The sequence below is a fragment of the Schistocerca nitens genome, chromosome 1 (assembly GCF_023898315.1).
Source record: "Schistocerca nitens isolate TAMUIC-IGC-003100 chromosome 1, iqSchNite1.1, whole genome shotgun sequence".
Classification (NCBI taxonomy): Eukaryota; Metazoa; Arthropoda; class Insecta; order Orthoptera; family Acrididae; genus Schistocerca; species Schistocerca nitens.
The window spans coordinates 634,234,620-634,246,653 of record NC_064614.1 but is presented as its reverse complement, the minus strand read 5'-3'; the positions used below and the strand labels follow the sequence as shown (position 1 = coordinate 634,246,653).

Sequence of the window (12,034 nt, the reverse complement as noted above, 5' to 3'; positions counted from 1 at the left end):
GTGGATTGGATTGAAGAGTTCCTAGATAACAGAATGCAACATGTCATTCTCAATGGAGAGAAGTCTTCCAAAGTAAGAGTGATTTCAGGTGTGCTGCAGGGGAGTGTCATAGGACCTTTACTATTCATGATATATATAAATGACCTTGTGGATAACATCAGAAGTTCACTGAGGCTTTTTGCGGATGATGCTGTAGTATATCGAGAGGTTGTAACAATGGAAAATTGTACTGAAATGCAGGAGGATCTGCAACGAATTGACACATGGTGCAGGGAATGGCAATTGAATCTCAATGTATACAAGTGTAATGTGCTGCAAATACATAGAAAGAAAGATCCTTTATCATTTAGCTACAATATAGCAGGTCAGCAACTGGAAGTAGTTATTTCCATAAATTATGTGGGAGTAGGCATTAGGAGTGATTTAAAATGGAATGATCATATAAAATTAATCGTCAGTAAAGCAGATGCCACAATGAGATTCATTGGAAGAATCCTAAGGAAGCAATCTGAAAACAAAGGATGCGGGTTACAGTACACTTGTTTGCCCACTGCTTGAATACTGCTCACCAGTGTGGGATCGGTACCAGATAGGACTGATAGAAGAGATCGCGAAAGCATTACGGAGATGATAGATAAACTCCAGTGGAAGACTCTGCAAGAGAGATGCTCGTAGCTTGGTACGAGCTTTTGTTGAAGCTTCAAGAACATACCTTCACCGAGTATATTGCTCCCTCCTACATATATCTTGCAAAGAGACCATGAGGATAAAATCAGAGAGATTAGAGCCCACACAGAGGCATACTGACAATCTTTCTTCCCATGAACAATACGAGACAGGAATAGAAGGGGGAACCATTAGAGGTACTCAAGGTACCCTCTGCCACACACCGTCAGGTGACTTGCGAAGTATTAGTGTAGGTGCAGATGTATATTCTCAATTGGGTTTAAATCCAAGGAATTTGATGGCCAGGGGAATATAATAAATCATCCTGGTGCTCTTCAAACCATATATGTACACTGGGAGCTGTTTGAGTAGATTAGATTAGATTTACTTTCATTCCAATTGATCCATAGTGAGGAGGTCCTCCAGGATGTGGAACATGTCAGAAAAACAATAATACATAACAAATATTTACAACTCAAACAAATAAGCTAATGTACCATTCCACAGGTCCCAAGTGGAATGATTGTCATTTTCTTTTAATGAACATTACATGAAAGAATCATTTTATGAACACTAATGCACTGAATTTAAAATAAAAAAGTGTTTTTTTATGTATAGGTAATAAACATGTAATAGAACTACTACAATACTTATTTACAATGAACGTAGATATCATCAGGCTGAGAAGAAATGATCTGCATGTAGGGGTGGACATCGTCCCAAAGGATAGATGCATGCTTCAATTGATCCATTGTGCCTTCTAGAATAGCAAGTCACCTGGAAATGCCATTAAAACATTCCCCAATCCAGAACTGTTGCAGTGTGTTAGCATTCAGGTGTTTCACATTGTACACTCCAACAACGATCTATCCAATGGAGCATAAAATGTGATTAATCTGGAAAGGCCACTGTCACAACTCTGTGGATGTCCATTTGTGGTGTTTTTGTGCAAATTCCACCCTTTGTCACTGATGAGAGCCAGTGAGCATGGGTGCATGAACAAAGCATGTGGAGGCCCATATGCAGCAATTTCACTGAATGGTCATTGAGGAGACAATGTTGGAAGCCTCAAGGCTCATCTGTGCAGTAACTTGTTCAACTTTGGCACACCTGTTCACTCGTACACATCTCCACAGCCATCATTCACCCCTGTCATCTAAGGCCTGTGGTGCACCACAGTTGACTCACGCCAAGTTTGGATAGAGCCATTTTGGTGATTATGGGGTTGTAATTTGGACACTGACTACTGTAAATAATGTAGCCGACAGATGCACAGTTGCACAGTTGCATTTCACTGTCTTTTAGGTTCACTTTTCACAACCCCCCCTCCCCCCTCTCCATTTACACATTTATATGGCCAGTGCACTACTATGTAACTTTCTATAAGCCTCATTAGTAGTTTGCAGGTGAACATCCACATAGTGCTACAATAGTTTCCTGTTGAACATCTATGAGCAGTAAAGCCTAACCACAAAGTTCACAGATCTTAAAGAATAATCGGGTATGTATGGAATAGACACTGTCACTGTTCTTACACAGCCTATTTGTTTAACACTTATTCCACAGTTAATTTGAAGCATTGTTATTGTTCTAACCTGCACAGGTTACTCCTCTGAAACTTGGCCATAAACTGTCTCATGACCAAAAACTGTGCCTTTGTATGTCATTAAAATAATAGGTGCTGAAACTACACATTGTTTGAAGTTTAATTTACAGAAATTACAATTAAAACACTCATGAAATTAACTGAATACATCAAAAGATTCCATCTTTTTAACAGTTTCTTCTACCACAAGAGTTAAGCTGAATTATCTGTTTAAATGCTTAAATTAACATCATTATGCAAACAATACTTTTGACGAAACTGTTAATTACTTTGAAATTAATTAAGGGCTGGCTTTGCTAACATGTTTTCAAATTGAGGCAAATAGATACTTTAAGATTACTAGTATTTGTTTCTCCAAATGTTCATAATTAGCACAGAATTTATATTTTTTTATCCATCAACAATAGAATTTAAATTATGAAACAATTACTGATTTCACCCTATAGCAAAAGATACGGTACTAACAAGGCTTAGTTGAAACAAATTAGAAAATCAATTACACACATAAAACTAAGCACAAAATCAGATCTGGTGTTAAACTCTAAAACTGAGGGCCAATCTTTCTCTTTTGTGAAAATGCAGATTATATTCACGTAAGGTGTTGGTAATTAGTTAAACATGAAAACATGAATTTAAGGAGTCAGATGGCAAAACAAGAGGGGAATTAAAATTATCCCAGCTTGCTTCGCCACAGAGTGTACACCAAATTGGTTGAAACTGCTCCAGGCTTTCTTGAGTTTTGCTTTTATGACTCCTTATTTCATTCCAACTGTCAGTCATAGGGATTGTATGGGTGTATTACTGTCCCAGTACTTTCTTCAATCATACATGTACTAAGTTTGGCAGAAATTGCTTCAGCTGATATGGAGAGATGCTGATTTGTCATTGTCTTTGCAATCCTCACCCCAAACATCCCCTTTCCTAGTGGCACAAGTTTATCTGGGCTGTCACCAATGAGCCTAGCATTCCATTACACTGGACAAACAGAAAGATGAGATTTTACATGGAAAAACCTGTCTATTTTCTGTACCATCAAGGAAACTGAAACTGATGCAAGCATCTGTGTAAGGATGAATGATTATAAGAAATGTACTTTCCTTTACAGAGAAATTCATCAGAGGTCTTCTTAATTTTTGTAAAAACCTTTTATTCTGCATCCTGGTTCCAATTCCCTTCTGGTCTTCCTCATCTCTGATCCAGTTTTTGTAAGAGTATACCTCTCATTTTTAACTATGCAAAAAAACAATAAATCATTAGTTCCTGAAAAATATAGTAATCCTATATGTGTAAATTCACATGAAATATTTGCTACAACAAGAAAATGAGGTTTGTAGTACAGTCACCCTTCTGCTATCTCTGCTTACAATTTTCCTTAATGTGGACCTCATATGCGATTAAATATTTTGTCCATGTGCCTGGAATCAGTGAGAACCTCATAGAACAAATCCACGCCACACTTGTAACTATTCTTACTTGTAGGATAATGTTACATAAAGGACATAAAAGTGTTGAGTAAACAACTTTTGATAATGTCTATAATGAAAAGACTTAGATGTTGAAATTTGCCTTCCCATTTTGTATCCAAAAATTACTCTCCCATAGTCAAAATAATCTTTATACAGAAGCTGTTATCCATAGCTGACATTCCTGTAATTGGGCAGCAATAAAAACTGACCCTGTATGTCTCTACTTGCAGGCTATTATTTATTATCAGTGGCTATTACCAGATACAGTTTTTTCATATCAGTGTTCAGAGTGGAGCAGATTCTGCATGAGCCAAAAATTCCCTTGGTGAATGTGAAGAGTTGCCCCAAAAAATAATGCCAAATGTCATAAGCGATTGAAAATAAGCAAAGTAGGCTAATTTTCTTGTTGGACTGTTACTTATGGCAGATACTGTTCTAATGGTACATGTAACAGCATTCAGTCTTTGAACAAGATCCTGAACCTTGGCTTTCCAGGACAGCTTACCACCTGTCTGAACACCCAGGAATTTGGATTGTTAAAACTCACTAGCTTTGATATAATTCCCGCTTTGTTCTATGTGATATCCTTACCCCACTAGTCAGCTGTCAAGGATGCTGGTTAGTGCTAGTGCCCTGATTTAAACATTCTAATGGAAAGCAACTTTCAAAGAGCACAAGAAATGAAGACCTCCAATGTAAACAGTGCTAAGAGACAAGTTCATTCTTTTGAGAAATTGTGCAGTAAATTTTCAATAAAATCTCTAATAAGATATTTCTATTATGTCCAATGTGATTGTTTTATTTAGATAAATCATTGGTTTTTAATATGTTTACAATATTTAAAAAGGGTAAATTCATCAGTGGGTACTTAACATAGTTTATTTCCAAACTCAGTGCATTTAACTTGAGTTAGCATTGACTTACCAAATTTAAGAAGTTTTATTGTGAAACCTCTCAAAAACACATATCTGAAAGATCCGAATTGTCTCATTTGTTGATACTAAGATTTCCATTAATAATTTTTGCAACAATAAAGTATGAAAACCTCAAAAATTAATTCAGCACAACGTAAAATTAATTTTAGCAAGTACCTTACTACAGCATATAAACAATTTTAAGAATGACCCTTGACATTTAGCATCACCTTGTCACATAAATTCATGGCAATTGTGTTAAAGATCATAACTTATCATTGGTTACTTCCTATACTAATTTAACATAGATATACCCACTTAGCAACAATTTTTGAAGCACATTTGCATACAGGAAGATATTTAAGATCTTTATTTGAGTCATACTTACCAACATCATCCTCAGATTTGTACAAATCAACCCTCAAATGCATTTTCCTAGCATCAACACCCCATGTATTACTACTACTGGTAGCCATGTTTTGGCACTTTCCACTGTTTACATGCACACTTCCTGATAAAGTTATCATTAACAGGAATCTGAAATTTGAGATAAAGCTGCCATTTCTTAGTTTATTGTGGAACTATTGGTTATACAAGATGATTCAGCTGCTGCCACCTGTGGGTTTTATGCAAACTGCAACACCTTCAAATACCAGACACTAGACTTTCATATTCTTGCACTTGCTATGCAAAAACCATTTTTCCTGTGGACATTATGAACAGGACCTTTTTGTAGGAAATTTAATTTAATTACATTTTATATTGGATACATCCTATGCTAAAGACAAGGTTTTAAAATTATTCAAGAAAAATGTACAAAAATGACCTTCCAATGTGATTTTCTTGAATAATGTGAAAACCGCGACTTTCGGTGAAGACATATCCCAGTATACAATTTAACTATATTTAATATCCTACAAAAACATCCTGTTCATTTTTTTCTGCAGGAGTAGGAGTTTGCACATAGCGAGCAAGAAAATATGAAAATCTCTAATAAAATCTTCTCAAGCTTCCAGCTGCCTGGAGTGGTTTAAAATCCACAAGCTTTTGGCTGAGTACTTCTTGGCCATTGTCAAGTTATGACTGTCTTTTGGATGCTGCTATCATCTTTATGTAGCTGTGCTCCCTTCTTTTCCATCACTAGTGCTTACTCCAGTGACCTATAAGCTAACATTTCCATTGCATGCCCACTTTAACCTTCCGATGGCTGGGTCCTAAGTCATGCATAGCCATTGTCTTTACTGCGGGTGTTGTGACAAATTCTTATCTCAGTCATTTCTTTTATTATACTATCTCAGACACTAATGGTCCATATAATAATGTGTCTCATTGAATGCAATACAATGTCCATTTTCTAGATCATGCTCTGCTGCCATTGATTTCTCAGGGGACTGAGGGTGGAAACATCTCTCAGGTTCGACACATCGCTGTTCATTAGTATGAACAGTCTATCTGACATAAAATGGTTCACATAAACACACAGTATTCTATATACTCTTGGTGTTCTGAGGCTTATATTGTGTTTCATAGTCCTCATGAGTTGTCAATATTTTTCTAGAACCCTAGAACCCTTAAGACTGAATCGAGTTTGTACCCCTTAGGATCGAGCTTACCTTCCCTGTTACTAAGCCACAGAATGGAAAAATGCAAGCTTCTTCAAGTCCTCCTCAGGGTTTTTCTGTTTATGTCTTTTCAGAAAGATAGTATAATCTGGCAGTTGTTGTAGCCATTTTCCTTGAATACTTTCCGTAAGTGACTCAGTATCTTCAGCAGCTTTTCTGCATCTGAAACAGCTTCCACTTGCTGCACCAAGGTTCTCAGAATTGAATGTTTCTGCAACAGATGGTGACAGCTGATAGACTGCAGATATCAGTCCTTGTGGGAGGGTTTCCAGTAAATACTGTGGCTGGGACACCCATTTGCTTTAGGGCAGATGACAACATCAAGGAAAGGTGAGGCCCAATCTGTCTGGCCTCAGGACTATCAATACTGTGGGGTTGATAACCTCCTAGCTCCAATACAAGAGGAGATAGAGCAAAAAACAGTTTTTTTAATGCCTGCCCTGCACAACATGCATGCTGCACGTGAACAATATCAGCCTGTGAATTCAGTTGGTTTTGGAGGGCAGCATACATGTCATCGGCAAGAAATGGTTGAATGCATATGCGGTTGGGAAACCGTATCAGCTTGTGAAATCAACTTGTGGAAGGCAGCCTCCTCAACGCACACATACAAACATGAGTCGATGTGATAGGAAGAGAGAGGTTTTAGGAGTTGTTGTGAGTACACGCACACACACACAGACACACACACACACACACACACACACACACACACAAATATGAGTTGAAGAGATAGGAAGAGAGAGGTTTTAGGAGTTGTTGTGAGTTTTGTTAATGCTTAAGGTAGAGTGGAGGAAATTCACAATAAATTCAAAGAAGATGTAAAGTGGTGTTAATTTTTAGAAAACCCAAATTCCATAAATTATGATTACTCACGCTGTGAAGACAGATTTACATCAAAGATTCTATATGGATGACTACCAAAAATGATGAGTATTCTAGTCTACTAAAAGTACTGATGGGGACAAATACCTGTTTGAAAGTTTGTCACTCATTATATTTAAAGTATCAGCATTCATGCTTGATTAGCTGACTGTATGTTAGAAGCTGCAGGAAATGTTGGTGAGTGAGTGCCAAGTCACCAGCATTGTGAAGTCTAGTGTACTGTTGGCTTATGTGACTCCTAACATAGGGGAAACAAAACAGTAATTATCAAAATTGCCATATACATGATTGGCAACTGAGAATGTTAGTTACAAAAGTTCGTGCTGCAGTAGTTTTACATGAAATAAATTGCTAAAGTGGTACACAGTGGTAATAATAGTAAATTTGGTAATTTACTGTGCAAAATAATCTTTTGTATCTGATCCAATAATACAAAATATAAAACATAGATTTTTTTTCTTAATTTCAAATTGTCTTTTGTGGATATTGTTTTCAAGAATTTTAGTCATATTGCTTGATTCCCTCCATAAGCAGGTTTTTTTATGAAGTGAACATATTTTGGCAAAATACAAATATATGATATCTGTTTACAATACATTTTATAAGCTTGTAATTAAAAAGTTAATTACATTAGTTTCTACTACTGTGGTTTTACATGGAATAAATTACCAAATTAACACAAAATAAAGATTATCTAGGATTTCGTATTATAGATATATTATGTCAGATCCAGGTCTAGTACAGTCTCCAACAATCATTCTTTCCTTCTCATCCAGTAAGTCTCCCCTGATGCGCACTTCTGGGTGAGTTTTCTGAACTCTGCCCCTTTCCCTAAACCTCTTCAGTTCCTTTCACTTCATCCCTCTTCCTTTCCCTTCAACCCTTCTGCTGGAAGAAGGAGCTACTGGCTCCAAAGCTTGGATAAGTAAAACTTTTTTTATATGTGTGTTCTCCTGCCACTGCTTGGTGAGTAGATTTTCTATCTATCCAGTTACATTATATTGTCAAAAATTGATTATTTTCGTTGTTATATTTACAGTTTCTATTAGATCAATGTGTGTTTGGAACATTCCACTTCAATTTATACATCATTACATTATGGGTTGTGTCACAAACAATATCTCAACAAACTTGTTCACACTATTGTTATGAAAATACATAAAATACACGTTTATGACCTCCCTGACCCCACTAGTTTTCCTCATTAGTCTTCTGCTTGAATAACAAGTTCTATACAATTAAAAATTTTACATCTCCAGTGTCTCTTCCTTTACACATGACCTAAACAAATATGAACTCAAAATAATACTACATACAATGTGTCTAAGTACAGGTAACAAAATTCCAGTGTTAGAGTTTCTTCCTATCACGTAACTTTTCACTAACTACAAGATGTGATCCATTCTCAGTGGTACGTAATATAAAATGTAGAGTGTCTGTTTCACCTTTATTTCACAAAATTTTCCTACAGAATAACTGTTAGAAGTCACAATAGCGCATTACCATTTTCTTGCAAGAAGAATCACTGCTATTTGTTTGCAACTTGTTTCAAGAAATTAGCTATGAAATAATACTCTTTTACTTGATTAGTGACACAAGCTTTACAGGTGTCATTAACATTGTGTTCCACCATATAGTCTCTGGCAATACACATAAGTAAAATATACTGAGATGTGAGACATTTGGTATAATGTTCATCTGCACAGTTTGTCCCACTACAAACTGTTGGCCTAACCACTGGCCATGAGAACTACCTAATTCCAGAATCTTTTTCTTTTTATTGAACTTAAAACTGACTTTGGTGTCTTAACTGTTGAAGTCTTCTGCATGTTTCCTACACCTACAGCTACAAGACAGTACTCTACACTAAATTCTGACAATTGATCATATCTATTGATGACACACAATTTGCAGTTGTGTGAATATATCCTCCTCCTAGCAGCCTTCCTACCAACTGCCAGTTCCAATTCCCAGTGCCCTTCTCCCTTCTCATCCTATACCAAGCAAGGTGGCGCAGTGGTTAGTGCACTGGACTCGTATTCGGGAGGATGACAGTTCAATCCTGCGTGCAGCCATTCATATTTAGCTTTTCCGGGATTTCCCTAAATCACTCCAGGCAAATTGTGTGATGGTTCCTTCGAAAGAACACAGCTGACTTCTTTCCCTATCCTTCCCTAATCCGATGAGACTGATGACCTCGCTGTTTACTCTCTTCTCCCAAACAAACCAACCCCAACCCCTCGTCCTATCTAGTCTGTCTCTTGTGTTTTATAACTGCACCTGGAGGATACAGATCTTACACTTCTGCTCCTCTATTAACTTACTTTTGCTACATATCCTACACTTCCAGGAGAGGATCTCACCTGAATACCAACTGTCTTTCCCATTGCATTCCCCCCAATTAGAATACTTTGTACAAATTTTACACCATAGCCCAGTACTCACAAATCTATGACAAAGCCTACATTTTTCCATCATCTTAAAATTTTTGTAACTGTAAAGAAAAACTATGCTTGCACATTACCTAACTTGTGATACTACATTAAAATAATTTTACATAAGGAATTAACAAGAAACATTAGAACACATGCAGAGGAATAAAGTCTGTACTCTCTCTCTCTCTCTCTCTCTCTCTCCCCCCCCCCATCTCTCCCCTCTCTCTCGCTCGCTCTCCCCCCCCCCCCCCATCTCTCCCCCTCTCTCTCTCGCTCACTCTCTCTCTCTTCTCTCTCTCTCTGTCCATCTGTCTCTCTCTCTGTCTGTCTCTCCATTAACAGATGGAACAAGAAAGGGAGCAACTAATAGCTTCCTTAATGAGCACTGTGATTTATGCAAATAGGTCATTGTAAATTAACAGCAAATGTTTATCAAAAATAAAGAGAACGCCAATGCGATCCAACACAGATGTAGACCTAAATGTGCCCTGTCTCCCCTCTTGACTCTCTTTGACAAAGATACTGTTCGAGGCTTTCCCAATATACTATCTGCGTAAATGGTTTTCAAGTGTTTGAAGAAAATATAGAAGATTTCTACGAGGCAACTGCTCAGCATCTTCAGACACTGCTGCAATATAAGAATGATGCTGTGGTGAGCCAATTTATCTGGTGGCTCTCTAGAAAAGGGCTTTCAGATAAATGGCAATTGTTGTTTAAAATGATTTGTGTCTTTCTGTTCCTCATTTTCTATTTTGATATACTTTTTGCTCTTTCATTTTGCCTGATGACCTTTCTTTCTGTGGAAGACTCAACAAGCTCCAACATTTTGTTGTTCATTGTCCTTGCCTTTTATCTATCTAACTGTACTATTATGTTCATATATGTTTTGCAAATGTTGGTAATTTGGTACCTCTTTTTTTTCATATTGTACCTTGCAATTCTAGACTCCATTACATAGTTTTCAACTGATGGTGTTGCAGTTTCTTAATGTGGGTCTTTGATCGCTGGAGTCCCTACAGTTATCAGAATAACCGTGAAAAATATAAAGACGATGAGGAGAAACGAGAATTTGATTTAAAAGAATGCCTTTGGTTTTGTATGACATCTTTAACACCACAGGTAATATCTTTAACATGTATTTGTGTATTTATATTATGACTTTCAATAATTATAATGTTAATATTCCAAATTTAATCCATAATTACCCCTTATGAAGCATGTAGCCATATATTACCATTCATGTAATGTGTGACTTTTATAGATATAACATACTACACTTCAAACTGTCTGTTGTGAATAAAATCAGTGAAATATTTCATTATTTGTCACATAGAGCTGTTTCTTGTTCTAATACAATTACAGTAACAGACTGAGTATGAATGGAACTCCCTGAACAAATATTTTAGCTGATATGTGAATAAAATTTTAAAATTCTAATACGTGATTATACTACATCTGACGTGTTTGTAATGCATTTTAAAATTCTAGTATGTTAATGTCATACATTTGAGGTGACTGAACCATTTAGTCATTTCATTATTACATTAACTTAGTGTTTTTTGTACTAAAAGGAGTATTTGCATGATAAAACTCTAAATTTACAAGTATTCTGACAAGTAATCAGAATTTACTATCAGTGGATTGAACTCCCAGTAGTGTTGATAAACACATATAAAAGTTTGGATCAGTTGAATCAGATATTCTGCAATGTTTATGAATGACCCTGTTTCTGCTACAGATATTTTTTTGTTGTGGCTGAAGGAAGAGTGTGCCCAAGAATTTGTTTTCTATTGTTCATGGACAGGGAGGGGCACCTAAAAGTATAGTTTGTAATCATTTATTCGTTAAATTAAATTTTTAGTGAATTTGTAAAAACCTTTGTGGTACAGTTTTCACACTGAATTTCTCTTTCTAAAATATGTAAATAATACTGCTATCATTTTATTATTGATAGATGTGATTCCTTTGTTTCTGTTTAATATGTAATTTGGATGAATAACAAGAGTAATGCCATAGTAGTGACGTTCACAAAATTTAAATAGGCATTGTTACAATAATAATTTGTCAATTATCAATTATTGTGAATCAGACTGGAAGAATTTTATGACACTTATTAACCAAATATAAACTAATGCTATTCCCCACCTTTCCCTTTTCACCCAGTTTGTACCTCCTCTTCTGACACTTCATGGTGAAAATATGTTTCATTTTTTCTTTTTATGGAAAATCCAAAAAATATGTGCTGGTAGGCAGAAACGTTATGACTGCTGCCTATCTTGATGTTGGATGCCACCTGATGGAATCGCGGGCATGTGACATGGTAGCAAAAGTATGTCAATGGAGTAGACACAGATAGGGAATCTCCCTAGCAAAGATATGAGCTACAAATGGTGAAATCCATTGAGATAAGTTACTTTAACAAAGGACACATTATTACAAT

The 12,034-nt window shown here is 36.3% G+C and overlaps 1 protein-coding gene across 1 annotated transcript in view; it reads left to right on the top strand.

The window, feature by feature from the left end:
* The window catches only part of LOC126236653 (ionotropic receptor 25a), a 485,919-nt gene that overhangs the window by 288,438 nt on the left and 185,447 nt on the right, over nucleotides 1-12,034 (top strand). Inside the window, exon 12 of the mRNA XM_049946121.1 lies at nucleotides 10,575-10,713. Within this exon, the coding sequence (XP_049802078.1) occupies nucleotides 10,575-10,713 (139 nt within the window). The remainder of the gene's footprint in view (nucleotides 1-10,574; nucleotides 10,714-12,034) is intronic.